The sequence below is a fragment of the Hetaerina americana genome, unplaced genomic scaffold (genome assembly GCF_022747635.1).
Source record: "Hetaerina americana unplaced genomic scaffold, ioHetAmer1.1.p SCAF_6, whole genome shotgun sequence".
NCBI lineage: Eukaryota > Metazoa > Arthropoda > Insecta > Odonata > Calopterygidae > Hetaerina > Hetaerina americana.
In genome coordinates, this window is record NW_027287205.1 from 89,823,990 (window position 1) to 89,841,512 (window position 17,523).

Below are 17,523 nucleotides of genomic sequence, written 5' to 3' on the forward strand. Positions count from 1 at the left end.
GGAATCCGCGGTGTGCTGTTTCTGCCAAAAACCCAGCAACAATGAATGATTTGTGAGTCGGTACATAGTCGTGATGAAAGCACCAAGTTTTGTTTTTTCACATTTGCGGTCTCTTCCGTCTTAAATTTATGTCAAAATGGCGCAGCACGGCCCAAGTCTAAATGTCAACCTGATTGACAATCTCCCTGACAGTTGATCTGCGGTTTGCACGCAAATCGTTCATGCTGCTGATGTCATTCGGTCCTCCACTTCTCGGTTCCTCATCGGTCGAGGTGTTTCGAGACTGGAAACGGTTGTTCCATTGAAATCACTTTGCTTGACTCATAGATTCACTGCCAAATGCCTCTTGAATGATTACATCAGTTTAAATTGCACTTTTCCCGAGGTTAAAATAAAATTCAATGCCCACGTGCCGCTTCTCTGACACCTTCATTCTCACCAGCACAAACATTTTTGCAGTAAGCATGTGGAAGCTCAGACAAGAATCACTGTTGTGCGGAGACAAGTTGCGATAGAGCCAGGTGCAAGTCGGTGATTTGCTTCTCACAGACGCCACTAGAAGGCGGCACCTCGCTGATTTTGACCCGGCAAACAGTTCGCACATAGAAAGACCAGTCTCATCTTTTTTGTTCAGACCTTATATTGATGTGCCTCTTCTTGTTTCATCTCTGACCTTTTAAGTTGTGCAATTTGTTGTGATGAGTGTGTATGTCTATCTTTGGTATGATATCAATCAGTTGCCACTAAAGTGGGAATGGCATCAAATGTGATATTTTTTCTATTTGGAGCATGAAAGAGCTTAGTTACTGAGATACATTAAAATATGTCACGTGAAAAATATATACCCATTGCAGAGCTTCATCCTGTTGTGTGCGTTTAAATAATCTCATAAGCAAAATGGAACAATAGCATCGCATGAGTATATCTGACACTGTGTTGTCAACTAGTGTTTTTTGTTCTATGTATTTATTATTGTTGTTGGGAAGTACAAAGATAAGAGGGCACTCTAGCAATTAGATGGCACTGGTGCTTGTTCTTGTAGTACTCCCTCTGCCTCTAGGCGGTGCTGACGAGACAGAAAGTGATTTTCCATTGCTCTCAATTCATTTATTTCTACACTGAATGATGTTGCTATTAGTAGCAGCAGCGAGGTTGTTACTTTCTGCAAATCTATAGCTTACGTTGGGGTCTGCAACAAGAATGACTTCATAGTGATACCTCCTGCAAATTTTACTCTCTCCTGTTTTGTACACAAAACTTATATGTAATAATTTGGGACCTACCTGGTACCTCTTGAGAGGCCTTGCAATCAAATTTATCTATCAATCTGAAGTCATGAGGATCCAATCTATTAGCAGCATATTTCAAATGAGGCCTAACCTGCAAAAGATCTTGCTCTTTAGCTTTCTCATTACATTCCCCCCAATACCTTTCTAATAAATCCTAATATCTTGTTAGATTGCCCACACATTCCCTGTATATGCTCTCCCAGGATGGGCCATGAGTCAGGGTAATGCCCAAGTATTTAATCTGGTATACTGTTTATATTTTAGCATTACTGATGTATTAGGCATTCGGGAGAGAACTGTTGCGCATAAAGGCCATCAGCAAAATGTACTTCACAGTCTGGACTACGGATATATCTGTAAACCACTGCATCATCTGTAACATAGGGCATCTTGCTATTTGGGGTTAAGGTTATTAACGGGAAGGTTCGATACCACTCCCCCGTGGAGTGATTCTACTCCATTCACGCCATCTGTGACTACACTTCGTATGCAAACAATCAAAAAGTATTTAATCTAGCCCAGGAGTATTTTTTATTTTTGCTTTGAAGAAGTAATTTAATGAGCTATCCTTTTTCAAAGTGCTGGTTACTCTTCTGCGCTTATCTTTTTTGAGTGAATTAACTGTAGGCTTTTATCCCTAAACCTCTCTGACATAGGATAAAAAACTTTCGGATTCTCATTTAAAGTCTACTCTTTCCCCTTATCCCCTCGCTTAATGCTTTTCAAAAAATACTTCTTTTGGCATTTGCCTTATATACCTTGTAATCATAAGTGATGTCCTTTTGTTTGTCGCTGGAGATATCATTCCATGTATATTGTATCCTGCAAAGGCTAAGCCTACGAAGCAATGATTTCCTAACTTACGTGATGTACCATCTAGGTTCTGTGTTATGGTTTTTCCATTACTAGAAATTAACCTGTTCCCTGCTGAGCATCAATGATGGGATTCCGCTTAACTGTAGTATTTCTGTTTTTCCTTTCTTTGTTGAAATTTGCAAATTAATTCTGGAACTTGCATTTTCAGCAATTATAGTCCCCATTTAAGAAAGTAAATTTTTCTTTGACTTTCTTATTTCAAATTCCTTAGAGGGAAAAATTAAAATGTACTGCTTTGTGGTTGCTAGTTCGATTAATAGTTTCTATATTTAATACTTTTTGGGTGTTAAAAAATGGAAAATATTATCGTCCTTAGTTCTTGAAGTGACATGATGATGAATGGGGTTGAACGTAAAGTCTTCATCAAGCGACGGTTGGGTCTGTTCACCCGCCATGCCTGCAAATACTTAGTGAAGCGTGAAAAGTCATGTGAGCATAGTCGTGTCCCTGGCAGGACATGTTAAGTGCATCAGTAATAAGTCTAGAATGTGTTGCAGTCAGAAATAGTCAAAGATGCTTCTTTTATTGGAGTTACTGCGTGGGTGAACAGAGGAAGACCAGTGATTTATGCCACTTTAGCCTCTTCTAGGCATGTGGGGCATTCTGTAATGGTGCTTGTGCAGTTCATCCCCAAACTGGAACGACATGGTGCCATTATGACTCCCTGAGTCTCGGAAGAGTGAGAAATGCAGATAGGTTCATATTCAATGCAAATAACTGACCCGTGTTGACCTTGTTGAAAATCGCAATGCAGTCATCCGCTTGGAGAAAGTTGTAATTTTAGTCGGGGGCTGCCAGAGAATCAGTTGAACTCACTCGGTCATTGCCATGCAGAAAAGGAAAGGCAAGAGTAAAGAATTGGAAAATTTTCACGGGGTTTATCTACACGAAAGCAAACTTTGCTGTCAAGTGGCTGACCAGGCATTCTTAGTGTCTGCCGGTAGGTCACGTTTTTCTTTTATGCGCAAACACATGCGATTGCCCCTTGTTTATTCACGATGTTTCACCTGTTTCTTTCTTCTACAGGTGAATGGAGTCAACGTGATGCAGTCCACGCACACTGAGGTCGTAGAACTCATCAAATGTAAGTCTTATGTATTCTATTGTTTCAGGCTTCACTTCGTGGAAGTATTTAATATCCATTACTAAAAAAGAAAGAAAGACTCGTACTTTTCCACAGATTTTATTATACGGTACAACGCGTTTCACCGACTGTACCTGATGATGCCGCAAGTCGGTGAAACGCGTTGTACCGTATAATAAAATCTGTGGAAAAGTACGAGTCTTTCTTTCTTTTTTAGTAATGGTAAGTCATGATTCTTTCCTTGACATTGCAGTGGAAGAAGCATAATTCGTGCCGCAATTGTCTCTCGTGAAGAAAAACTTTTGTTTGGTGAAACAATGTTTCTCAAACAAATTAATGCAAAATAAATTATCTAAAAGGTTTTTTCAAAGAAATTTATGTATACATTTGTAACGCATAAAGAAAGAATCAAAGACTGCGTTTCCACGGGAAAGTAATCCTCTGGAAACGCAAAGTCTTTCATTCTTTCTCAGTGCAATACAAATGGAGTCCAACAAAGTATCAGTCTCAACCATCTCTCAAATATATACATTGTTTGCGATCCTGTATCATGTTTATCTTTTCCTCTCCATGGAATGAAACAACCAGGTATGTGAACCCTGAAAAAACAAAAAAGAATCTAAATAAATTGTATACTACCTTGATCAAAAATTTCCAGGAATTTATTCAGAAAATTAAAAATACAAGTTTATTCATCTAAATCTATATTGTCCCCTTCAAAGTAATCCCCATCGACTGCAACACACTTATGCCAGCGCTTGATCCAATCCTCGAAACATTTTTTATATTCGGTTTTCGGTATGTCCATCAGTGCTTCCTGCGATTTTTCCATTACTTCATCTCGGCTGCTAAAACGCGTTCCCCGTAATGGTTTTTTAACTCGATTGAACAGAAAGAAGTCACAGGGAGCCAAATCAGGTGAATTCGGTGGCTGTTGGATGGTATTTGTTGCATTTTTCGTCAAAAAATTACGAATAATGATAGCACTGTGCGACGGTGCGTTATCATGGTGCAAAATCCACGAGTTTTCTGCCCACATTTCTGGTCTCTTTCGGCGAATTGCTTCACGCAAACGTCTCATAACGCCCAAATAATACTCTTTGTTTACTGTCTGGCCTTCTGGCAAAAATTCATGATGCACTACACCGTTGTAATCCATGAAAACCGTCAGCATTGCCTTCTTTTTTGACTGAAAACGACGTGGTTTTTTTGGTCTCGGCTCATTTGGTGAACGCCATTCACTTGCCTGATGTCTGGATTGCGTGTCGTACTCATAAACCCACGTCTCGTCTCCAGTAATGATCCTTTTGATGAATGTGGGATCGGATTCAGCCTCGCAAATCATGTCTTTTGCGACGTCAACACGGTCTCTTTTTTGCATGAAATTGAGGTCTTTTGGCATGCTACACGACGGAAACCCAAATCATTAACCACAATGTCTTGGGCGGATCCATAGGCAATGTTCAAGTCCTCCGCTATTTCTCTGATGGTTAATTTGCGGTTATTGACCAACATTTCTTTTACTTTATCAATTTTTTCACCGACTTTCGATGTCGATGGTCTGCCACTGCGTTCATCATCTTCGATTGACTCACGACCACTTCTGAACCGCTCGTGCCACTGGTAAACGACCGTTTTTTTTAGAGAATCGTTGCCGAAACACTTTTCCAACATTTCCAACGTCCGTGCGCCACTAAATCCGTTTATTACGCAAAATTTAATACAAGTTCGTTGTTGCAAATTTAAATCCATTTCTGCAATTGTAAAAAATCGCCAACACACACAGAGATAGATGTACTCTTGGCTACGTAACTTTTGCAAATGTCAAGTTATGACACTAAGATTTAAAGGGAATATCGACAACAGATGTACCAATTTAACAAAAAAAACAGAACTCAAATCGGAACGATGGGAGCGCCACACGGTGGTTATTCCGGGAACTTTTTGATCAAGGTAGTATTATTCATGATACGTCCTTGATACCTTTTTATTAGAAAGATGCTGCTTAGATGGATTTGATTTTGCTAATGCTTTTGATGGTAAATTTCCAGCTCACGTAGCCTCTGCCTCATTAGTGCAATGCAACTGTTTCCCATGACATCCACATCACATTTTAGCTTGCTGTTTTGAACTTTGCACTTCTTGAAGGCTCGTGTAGTTTCTGAATTAATTTTCAGATCACAACTTGCATGGGCACAAAATGGCAGGAAGAGATGGTCTATTCACCATGACCTATCTCTGCTTAAACCTTTGCTGAGAAGCTGGGCTGCAAATTGTGACATTCCCATTCTGTCGTCCTAATCTCGGCGACTTTCCTCAAATGGAAAACACCAATCAGGATCACCCTCTTTGTCACTGAATTTATTGATCAATCCTCCTGTACCGTGAAAATTGGCTTGTAATGTATCCATTGCCTGCTCTCTTTACTTATTTACATGGGAGTGACTGAGAGCAAGTGTAGTTCTTTCTGTGCGCATTCGCAAGACTGGTTGTGCAGGAAAGGCGTTTTGGGGAAATCATCATAATGGCGGATTGAGTGCATTTCTCCAATTTTCCTTGCCTGTAATTGGAAAGCAATTCTCCTAAAGATGGCCTCCTGGTCTCCTTGATGATCTGTAGGTTCGAGCAGAGTAGGTGGGAAGCCCTTAGCTCGTATCTTATCCTCCTTAGCAAACGCGCAATCCACTCCCCCATCCATGCGGAGGTCTCTCTGTATTCTATCTGCCCATGAGTGTCATGTGCTGGTTGGCACCCTTCAAACCTTACTCCTCCACTTGACCTTTCTGTCGTTACATAACTTAACAGTTAAGTTTTGTGGTCTCTCTTTCTGTAGCTCAGGAATGGGAAAGGAGTCAGTTTTGGCTGCAATGAGTTGTTGTTAAGTGTTGGTTTTGTTATCTTCCCACTGGTACCTTTAGCAGAGTACATCTTTTTCTTCCATATCTTTCTTGGATTGCTGCATTTCTTCTGCCATCATGAAGATTGACCGTAAGCAGTGTTATGCAAAGATGGGCGTCTTCTTTTTGAGCACTCAACAGTAGTGAATTCTTTGTTGCTTTGGGCCAAGATGATGTCCATGTCATCATTGTGTTATTCTATATCTGATGGCATGATGTCCATGATTAGACATCTCAGATCTGGAGAGTCTTAGACTTTTTCTCACTTTCCTGTCTTTCTACCGCAGGAATAGTATCGAATGTAATTGGGGGGCAAAGGATGACTCCCTTCACAGCAGAGCCTCTTGATTTTGGTGGCGAATGGAAAATTTTAGATTCCCAAGGAGTCTCCTGTCATATCTATTTTACAAACTGACAAATTTGTTATTTAATTTCATTCTTTAACTTAGCAAATAGAAATGTTGGTATGTAAGAGACCTGTGGGCTGATATGGCCATAATTGTTGGAACACCTACCAAATGAAATACTACTGCTATTTCTACCCTGGTGTCCCTCAGTGTGGGACTTGGGACCACAACTTTTCTGGTTTTTATATTTCTGTCATCATTCTTGTGTAATCTAATTAGTGCTGATGATGCATGGATTTTCCATGCCTTTAAATTCCTCGGAAGACTTTGATGCTTCACTCTTGTTTATGTAGACCCCCCCCCCCTGTGTCATTTCGATAAGATATGAACTTTATGTAAAAAAAGTGCTGCTATGTTTCCACTGCATGAAGTGAGCCTTTATACATATGCTTATAACCACCAAACGATTTGAATCTCCATTTCAAGGGTGTTAACCATATATTACATAAGGTGTTACATTTTACCATAAGTTAAGATTCAATTAGCATGTTGATTTTATTGCAGAGAAAAGCACTTTTGGTGCTTGGTTTTATTGATAGGTCAATATTAATCCCAAGAATACTGGTTGGCTTATTATATATTACCTGAATTACATGAGCAGTCTGGTGTTACATCATCAGATAGTGTCTTATATTGAGCTTTTGGGATGGTTTCATGTTTATATTAAGCACTGATGTGAATAGTGATAGTGGGCACTGCTTGTACAAATAATAATAATGATTGTTATGAATACTTAGCTTTTGAAATTAGCTGTTCTGCTCTTTTGAGTATTGTTATCCTTAATGTTAATACTTGGTAGGTCAATGTTTTTCAAATTTAGTTCAGTGTTTTAAAGACAGTGGAAAATATGAGATTACAATGCATGTAGTAATATGTAAGAGTGTTGGTTGTATACATACATATGTATTGATGATATTAGGTGCTTCATCAAAAAATACTGATTTGGTTGTTTGCCATCCATATTGTCAAATGGGTGGGGAAGTGGTGATCCTGTGATTCACTCACCATCCCTCTTTCTTCTCTTCCCTGGTGCAGCCGCACCACAGGTGGTGCTCACGGTGCAGCAGCGAGGTGCCTCCTTCCGGGCAGTGACCATGCCAGCAGCCGCCCCTGGCCAATGGGGCACATCACCAGGCAGCGGCACCTCATCGCCCATCTCACCCCCGGCCACCCCTGGGCCCAGACCAAGCGCCCATCACCACTTCCCCTCCTCCTCCTCCCACCACCACCACAAGAGCTCCTCCGAGAGGATCACTGGCCCTCAGCCTGTTGATGTGAGTGTGCTTCTATGATTGACCAGCGGTCTTCGGCATTCCTTCATTGACCACTCCTGATTTTCCATTGCCTGCCGTGTTTGTGGCATGCCTGTGCATGGTTTTATAATAAGGCCTCATTAAACTGACGGCTAATCTGTGGTGTTAGCCAAAAAGTAGCTTTAGAACTGAATGTTAAGTCCAGCACTCAAAGGCTTTAACATAAATGGATAAATCACAATTAAAAAAACCACAGATTCTAGAGATTTAGGAAATCCCATTGGAGTGTACGGTAGTGAAACTATGGAGGTAATTGAATGGAAATGGGTGTGGAAGTAGCAGGGGGATATTTAGTCGGAGGAGGAGTTAACCATTTAACTTCAGTTTCTACAGAGTGGAGAAATATTTTATGGTGATCTTCTTGTTAAGGTAGGTTTCGGTTGGACACTAAGACCAAACATTTCTCTTGTCTTTTCTAGCAAATCACAACCCAGCATCATGCTCTGCAACGAGCCTCTCTTCATCTCTCTGTACTACCTTCCTCCATTCATTCAATCCAACATCCCTATCCTATTCCTGAATCCCCCTCGTTTGCTTGATATTCTCCCCTCTATTACAGTCTTAAATATCCCTCTGCCGAACAAAACTCTTTGCATCCATATTTCCTGCCTCCTTAGGATTTTCCCCAACAAAACCCTCCCCTCTTCCACCATACCCAGCACTTCCTTATTTGTTTCCCTTCCTTCTGCCCACTTCACTTTCTCCATCCTTCTCCACACCCACATTTCAAAAGCCTCCAGTCTACGTCTATCATCCTGCTTCAATGACCATGTTTCCGCGCCATACAGAATTATGCTCTGTATCAAATTTTTGACGAGATTTTTCTTAACATCCTTAATCAACGTCCCTGTCATCAACTCCCTCCTCCTTGTGAAAGCCTCTTTGCCTAGCGCAATTCTTCTTCTTACATCCTTACTACTTTGACCCTATTGCTTCTAAACACTACCGAGATACGTAAACTGTTCTGCCTGCTCTAGCTTTTGCCCTCCTATTTTAATGTTTAGCTTAGCCTTTTTCTTTCTGGAAAATCGCATAACCTTTGTTTTATTTATATTGATTCTCATCCCATATCTCTCGCACTGCATTTCCAATTCGCTCAGCAATATGCGCAACCCCTTGGCTGACTGACAAACTAGAGCTCGGTCATCAGCAAACCTAATTGAATTTACGAATTCCCTGCCGACTCTCATTCCTGTATCTCCAGTTCTCCCCATTTTTCGTTAATCATTTTCTCCACATATACGTTGAATTGTACGTGTGACAATGGACAACCCTGCCATGTGCACCTCTTCCTAACACTGCCCATCTCGAGTCTCCATTCCCCACTTGCACCTGAGCAGCCTGAGACATGTACAGGTTGCAGATTAGCCTCCTGTCCCTCCAATCTACTTTGCAATGTGGCCTTGGAGATTTAATGCTCAGTGCATCACTATAGCAAGCCCCATTTACGGTTGTTTGTACTAATAAGACGTGCGAATACACCATTCCTTTCCATTTGACAAATAGTATCAGCTAGAATTCCCATCACTCTGACTGTTTTTGGTGTTGGCGATGATGTAGATTTGCTCTTGGAGCTTGGCTATTTGCTCTGGCACCTTAAAAGCAATGTAGCCAAGTTTAAATGGCATTGGCAACCTTGAAAAAGAAACTCCTCAGCCTCCTGCAAACACTGAACCTGCTCGTGAGCTTCCTCTAATTCGGATGTATTAATGAGCCGTCTCGGAACCCACCGTGCACAAACGTGTCCCATGAGCCACTCTTCTGGAAGCAACATGTGGATGGCACCCAAATTTTCAATCTTCCTGCTGGTCCTCTTAGCGTTATTCAACAAAATTATTGCTCTACAACAGCAATGGTGTGAAGGTTTCCTGTTGTAGGAGCAGTAATTAGAGCCTTATGGGTCCTCCTTGCATTGAAATTGACTGTCTCTCTTCTGTGAACATATTAAAACATCTTCTAGCTCTGCCACAGGTTAGAAAAGTTCCTCCATAGGCCTCATGTAGCATTACATAGGCCTTGGGTGACAGTTCTGCAATAGGTGAAAGAAAAACATTACAAAATGCAGTTGAATGCTCATCATATGGCACAGGTCCGTCATCAGTGAATTGAGCATACGGCAGCTGTCAATCACCGCTGATGAGGCAGTATGCGATTCAGTCCTATGGAACTTCTACCCTTCCTGCATTTAACACTAACCTAGCAATGTATTGTAAAAGTAAATGTTTGCGCTATAAATATGCAAAAAAATGTTTGATCACTCTTTGTTAACCAATTTCAATTGCATCGGTTCCCTAATACATTACGTGCATGTGAATTGTGAAAAAGTAAAAGTCACCTCTTACGAGCAACTTGGATTTTCTAGGGAATTATTGAAGACCCCGCATGCTGTGAATTAGTCCATAAAAACTCTTCCTTCATCATTTTCCTTAGCCCTTCAGCATTTCAATTTACTTGGTGCCCTTTCTATCACGCAATTATGTATGTCTAGGTCCAAGCTATTCCCATCTACATCACATTCTATTTCCATCCAAGCTTGTTGGCCCATTGACTATACTATGTACGAGGGTAAGGTGAAAAGTTCTTGGCCTGACGGAGAGATGGCATTCTAATAAAAAATAATTATGATTTCAGCCTGAGTGCATGTGTCATTAGTTGGTAAGACACATTTCAACTTGTTCTCTCAAGTAGCCAGTGGTTCAGCACCAAAGAACGCTTAGTCAATCGCATCTGGTGGAATGGTCATGGCCAGTGTGTTTTGGGATGCAAAATGGATCCTGTTAATTGATTACCTTGAAGAAGGCAGAGCAATTACGGGCGAATATTACTCCAACCTTCTTGACCGGCTGGATGCTATTTCTCCAGTAATCCTTAGCCCTTTGATGTCCATATTACATCTCTCCATGTCCCACTGCATATTTTCCGATTTCCCTGGTCTCAGCATCATCATAGCATTCCAAGTCCCCATTCTATCTGGTTCAGTCGTCATCTGTGTTTTGTTTTCTGATGCTGCCGTTGATTCTGCCTTGCAAGGATTCCGTGAGTCTTACCCTGTGCATTGATTCTCGTGGTGTCCCGAGCTCATAGGAATACTTGTGTGTATTTTATTTTAATGGGATAAATAATTTGGGTGGTTTCTGATATCTTCCTCAGTGATGATTTTTATGTGACTTCCTCTCTAAAATGGATGTCGCAGTGGCGTCAGATGTATTTAGCACCCATCGCAATGAGGAACAGATGCCAAGTGGACCACCTTTCATGCATCCCAAACTCTTCAACTTATCTTAACCTTGTTGACCCCACTTGAAGTAATGATCATTGTTCCTGACACAACGTCTCTATGTCTAGTCATCAGATCACTCAAGTCCTTCATCACATGTAGGTTGTAATCCATTGGGTGGCGTACCTTCCTTGGTTGGTTGGAGGGCTACCTTTTAAGGTAGGCTTGGTGTAAACCCTGGCAGGACATAATTTAGCTTCAAAGATGAAGAATGTAATGGTTTCAGATGAAATGGAGCCTGGGGTTTCATTTGCTGAGGGATTGGGAGGGAAGGGATTCAGGGAAGGAAGTAGATGGAGACCCAGGGCAGAGGGGATGATGGTAAAAGGTATTTGGTTTAAGGGGAGGCAACGGGATGTTGTGGGGAGAGTGTGTGATGTAGTGGGTGATTGAACTGGGCCAGTTTGGATGGCAAATTGTATAGGAGAAATTAAGAAGCAACAGAGGAAGAAGTGAGCAAGGTTGAGAGCAAACAAGAGTCTTGGGCTGGTCGGAAGGGGTGATGGAATGTTTGGAGGAACTGAAATGCCCAAGGGCATGAGAGGTGGGGGAGAATCAGAGGGAAATTTGCATGTGAGGTGGCTGGAAGTTAAAAGGACCTGAAGAAGGAAGCTAGTCAAATGGAGTGGTTGGTGAGGTGAGCTGTGCCCAAGGAACTTTTGGCACAATTTTCTCCACGTGTGCAGGACTTAATATCTATTGGGTGTTTGTGCCTTCAATGGTTGCTGTTTCTGTGCTTCTGTGTGAGTGGTGCTGAATGTTTATTTTTTTCTTTGCAGACTGAGAAGCTCCGGCAGCTAGAGTACCAGAGGGTCAGGACATTCCAGCTGATGCTGGAGAAAGAGCAATGCTATGTGGACAGGCTGAGGTCCGAGCTGGCCCGCAGCAATGACCCAAAGAAGACCCAGGAGCTGGCAAATGCAGAGAGGCGGGTGCGGACATTGCAGCAGCAGCTGCTGATGGCCCTCTCCCCTAACCCGGCCACTTCTTCCAGTGCTACCAACTCTCCCTCATCACACGAGGTGGGCACCCCACATGCTCCTCTCTCCCGCCAAACAGGAGGCCACTTGAAAATGGCTTCAATTCCCTCATCTCAACCCTCTTTAAGCCTGGAATGCTATGTACAAACACGCCATCGATGAGACTTGTAGTGCTGGCATGAATGGTGCATGGCTTTCAGTTTGCCTTCTTGTAATTTTTATTGTTTAGCAGGTGCTTGGCATTATCATTAATTTTGGTGTCTGTTACAGAACTTTGCAGTGTCTAATGTGTTGAATGAAAATTTCACCTGTATAATTCTGCTCTCATGACTTTTGGATTGAGGGAAGTCGAAGTGTTAGCGTGAGAAATGTGTTGACCGTTGCTCCTATTTTACTCATTGCCTATCAATTTGAAAAGTTCTGCAACAAACACAGTGGCCACTCTTTAACAGTCAAGTGGAATCCATGGTATTCTGGCCTTCGTGGTGATATTTACTGTACCAATTTTTGTGGTGCACCTTTTCCAGACTCTGTGAAATGAATAGTTGAGGGAAATGACCTGGTGGGAATATGTCCTGTCCATTTTGTGATCTCATATCACTCAGCTTCTAGACATGCTTCTGTTTTATTCTGTCCTCAGGATTTTATACCTGACCATAATTGTGTTGACATTGCCATGGATGGAATGGTTTTTCTGACGGAAGTGCACACAACTTGTAGATTCTATGTCTAAATTTCATTCCCTTCTGCTGAAAAACTGGTAAACTTTTTGTTGAAAAATTATTTTCATGTTGGCCAGAAAGTTTAATGGTAATTTTCATGGTCACAAGGAATCCTTCCTCCAAAATTTAATTGCTCTTAACCATGGCCTAAAATATTTTCTCTTTGCTTGCTGGATAATTTTAAGGAAAAAGAATTTTTAAGCAAATAGTGAGGATTTTATAATGCACTTGAGCATTTTTCAGTCCTGAAATAACGAAAAGATATGATAGCCTACAACTTTCGTGGTCTGTTCAAAAGGTTCCCAAACTTTTTCATAGTGCACCTCCAGTTGGTTATTTTTAAATCCACTCGGAGAAGTTGTGTCCATGGAAACTTCGAAAATAACCACCTTCAACCACTTTGTTGATTAGTTATCGTTTTTTATGTGAAGGAGTGCGGCGAAAAATATGATCAGTGGAAATGAGCTCTTTGAAGGAGCGGCGTTGTCCTGTGAAATTCTGCGTGGAACTCTGCAAATCCTTCACTGAAACTCTAGAATTGATTAGTAAGTCTTATCATGAGGATGGTATGAAATGGACCACGTGTTACGAGTGGTTTACCCGGTTCAAAAAAGGGTGCCAATCAGTGGAAGTTGACGAGCGCCCCGGAAGATCATCAACATGGAGCGATGACCCCCACATCGAGAGAGTGAATGATCTCGTTCGTACCAATAGACTTGATGATTGTCAGGGAACTTGCAGAAGAGTGTGGCATCTCGATTGGTTCGTGCTATGGAATCCACGTTGAAAAATTGAATATGCATCAAGTCAAGGTCAAATTCATGCTTCGCCTGACGATGACAGCAGACCAGGAACAACATAGAGTTCTGGTCCATCAGGAACTGTTTGATGGATCTGAAGAGGATGAAACCCCCTTTGTGTCATTTTTGTTCTTCGAAACAAAAGGAAAATCTTCGCAATGAAAGAAAGCTCAATAAGTTTGCTGGAACGTCAAGGTGATGTTGACTACTATTTTTTGATGTGATGGTTTGTTGTGCATCATCTACTCAAAGAACAGACAGTCATCAGGGAGTACGGCCTGAGAGTTAATAAATGCCCAAGAGAGAGAGAGGGAGAATCGAGTGAAAATGGCCCAAATTATGGAGGAGCAGAGAGTGGTTTTTTTTTCACCACAGCAACACGCCAGCTCATTTGTCTCTCATAACTCATATAGTTTTTGGCCAAAAACAAGATTGCTGTGCTTCCCCTCCCACCCTACTCATCAGAACTGGCTCCATGTGACTTATTCCTGTTCCCCAATCTGAAAAGCCTGCTCAAAGGTAATAGATTTGCCTCCATTTCAGAGCTTGATGAAAATTCAATAGAAGAGCTTATGAGAATTATGGAAGAAGCATTCCAGGACTGTTTCAGCGAGTGGAAACACCGTTGGGATAAGTGTACAATACATTGGGTTGGAGACTACTTTGAAGGACACCCTAACAACTAATTTGTCAGCGGAGTATTTTTTTGTAATAAATTAAGTTTGTGAACTTTTTGAACTGACCTCGTTAGTCTAAGACCATCAATGTAACTAATTGAATGGCTTGTTGTAAAATTTTAGTTCCTTAATTAAATAATTTAAATGACATTCAAACATTCACTTAAATTTTTATTGATATTTCAGTTATTATTTTAGAAATTGTTTTGCAGTGCTAATTCAAGATGAAATATTTACCGAAGAGAACATTTGTAGAACTGAAGTATTATTTATTTTTATTTTTCTGATGTAAAATTTGATGGAAAAATTAATATTATGGATTACGTTTGGGAGTTGTAATTTTTAATACTAATCAGCAAGAGAAATGGATACTTTTTCACTCTTAAAAATTCACATTTGTCATCTTATTATTGTTTTTTTGTGCTTTGTGTGAATGTGATGCAGGAATCGATTTGGGGGAAGCGAAATTTTCCGGCATTTAAGGCATTCTGAGTAGGAGAAAATGGGAAGTAGGAGAAAATGGGAAGTAGGAGGAGTGCAAGCCTGGATGCCTTGGCTCATTTATTGAAGAGAGATAAAGAGATAGCCTTTTTTCGTTCTATTGGGGCCGTTGACATTTTCTGTGTAAAGGGAAACACATTTTATTAAATTTTTATCAAAGCAACAGAAAATATTGATTTCTAATTGTTCACACTTTAAAATCGTGAAATATTTATTTCAGGATTGTTGCAAATTTATTTTTGGGGTGTGGGTACATGTTTTGGCCTGCCATAAACCTTGCATAAAACAAAAACCACAATTTTCAGAAACTTAGCAATTCCCTAGCCCATCCTGATCAGGCTTATTTCTTCAATCAGTGATCATCTGGAGGATCTCTTTCGACCTAGCCATTGCTATTACCTCCTTTGTGGAAACCAGCTGTAATGAGCAGGGGCTGTGAGGGTACTTCTGAGCATGCAATTACCATGAATCCTTCAGATTACTTGATTTATTTAGCAAAGCAGTCATAAATGGAGCATAATGGCTTTTACATTGACTGACGTGATAATAGTACACAATGTAAAAGAAACAGTGGCAATAATAAACATAAATGAAAATGAAGAAAAATGAATTAAGCAGGAACAAGTTGAGTAGTTTCTGGCGTGATGTTGTGGGATTCAAATTTCCAGGTTTCAATGTATTACGTAATGTTCAGGTCAAGCCTGGTACCGGTCATACAATAAGTCTTCTACATCTACATCAATACCCTGCGAGCCACCAAAAAGGTGTGTGGGAGGGGATGCAGCACCAGGAGGAAAGGATAGGGAATGAGGGGGTTAGGGTTTTTCAAATGGATGGGGAAAGGTAGGGGGGAACCTGCAAAAAAAATATATAAATGTACTAGTATTTTATCGACTTAATTGGGGGAGGTTGAGACTTCTTGAGTCCCTTCTTCCATCTAACCCTACATAACAGACATTATATTGAAGACAATCACATACAACCAACCATAGTATAACCATGCGCAGTCCCTACCTTGTAGGTTAATACTTATTATGTCGAGCCGGCTGGTGGGGAATTTTGATTACAAGCATTCTGGTCTCTTATTATTCTTGGAAAAAATGACCATTTAAACCTGTCAGTCTTACGGTCTATCTCTCTAATCTTATATTTGTGATCCCTCCGCCCGTAATACGTTGGGGTTTGTATTATGTTCTTGATGTCATTGGAGAAGGACCCATCTTTAAATGTTTTTAATAAGTTCAATCTATATTGTGTACGCCGCTGTGTAAGGGAATCCCAGCCTAAATTTTCTAACAAAGTAGTTACGCTACTGCGTTGGTCATAGCAATTTTTGACAAATCTAGCCCCCCTCCGCTGAACTCGTTCCAATTCCGAAATCAAGTTTATATCTTGAGGATCCCATATACTGGCAGCATACTCTGGGTGGGGCCTGACTAGGGCAAGAAAACATTGTTCGTTCACTTTTTCGTCACTTTTTCCCATCACTCTTTTTACAAATCCCAATTTTTTATTAGCACGACCGCATATTTCTCGTATGTGCTTTCCCCAGGACATTGTGAGTAAATCCAAGTATTTAAAGGAATCTACCCTCGCGATTTCTGTTTGTTTCACTTATCTATTGGCAAATTACTGCCATGCGTTTGTTAGTAATTAGCAGGAACATTTGAAGACGGCAGGGGAGTGCAAAACCAGGGTGAATGTTGTGGTAGGATATAAGGAAGGGGGTGGGTGAATAGTGTGGGAGAGGGAGAAGGGGGGTTTGGAGGGAAGATGTGGTGAGGGAAGTAAATGTGGTGGGGCGTTGATGGGACAGGGGAACCCTGGGAGAGATAATGAATTGGAACTTTGGAATGTGTAGCAGGCCAAAATTACAAGTTGGACGTGGGTGCGCACGAGTTGGAAAGGAAGGCCAGTGATGAGCCGTTGAAGAAGACGCTGTGTAAGAATTTAATATCAGATGGTAGCCTTCATTGGCAGATGAGGGAAATACCAAAGGACGAATGATTAGTCACGGGTTGAAGTTAGGAGGGAAGAGACATAATGGCAATAAAGAAATGAACTGATTGATGGAGTAGTTATTAAGTTGTAGTGCAGCCGGACTCTAGAATGGGGAGGAAAAAAGACACTTATTTAAGGGCAAGAGGATGTCGAACATTAGTGTGGTGTGTTCCTTGAGCACCAGACTCAAGCACAACCACCCAAGCGTGCAAGTGCAACCGGTCCCCATAATTGAGGGGTGAGCGGTGATAGATTTGAGGCTTGCCATAATTTTCACCTCAAGTTGGAAATTGCTAGTCCTGCAGGTCTCACAAAAGTAAGCTGCAGTGGAAAGAAACCTTTGTGTTCTCAAGATTTGCTTACCAATGCTGACTGCTGTTCTATTTTATTTGACTGTATCTGAAATGTAAAACTTTATTTCAAGTTGGTTGGCAGTATTTGTCAATTATTGCAAGTCAGGCATCATCATCCCCTTCCATTTCACTCACTCTTGCTGGCTGTGTGATTGCAGATAACCACTTGTTTTGCTAAATCGCATTACATGTACATGTTATTCAATATCTGCTCTCTATGTCATGCCTTATCATTTTTATTTTTTTGCTACAAATTATATTGGCTTTATTTTATTTTTGTTAATCAGCTTGATCTAATATCCTCAATCTCTTTATAATTTCTCCTAATTCAGTTTCAATTGCAGTA

At 40.9% G+C, this 17,523-nt stretch overlaps 1 protein-coding gene across 5 annotated transcripts in view; it reads left to right on the top strand.

Annotated features, from left to right (window-relative positions):
* RhoGEF2 (Rho guanine nucleotide exchange factor 2) overlaps positions 1-17,523 on the top strand; it is a 394,018-nt gene that overhangs the window by 45,998 nt on the left and 330,497 nt on the right. For all 5 annotated transcript variants that reach the window (XR_011702249.1, XM_071593430.1, XM_071593432.1 and 2 more), the window contains exons 4-6: positions 3,192-3,249; positions 7,589-7,827; positions 11,923-12,165. Coding sequence is in view for 4 of the 5 variants with exons in the window: in XM_071593430.1 (XP_071449531.1) it covers positions 3,192-3,249; positions 7,589-7,827; positions 11,923-12,165 (540 nt within the window). In the remaining variant the exon portion in view is untranslated. The remainder of the gene's footprint in view (positions 1-3,191; positions 3,250-7,588; positions 7,828-11,922; positions 12,166-17,523) is intronic.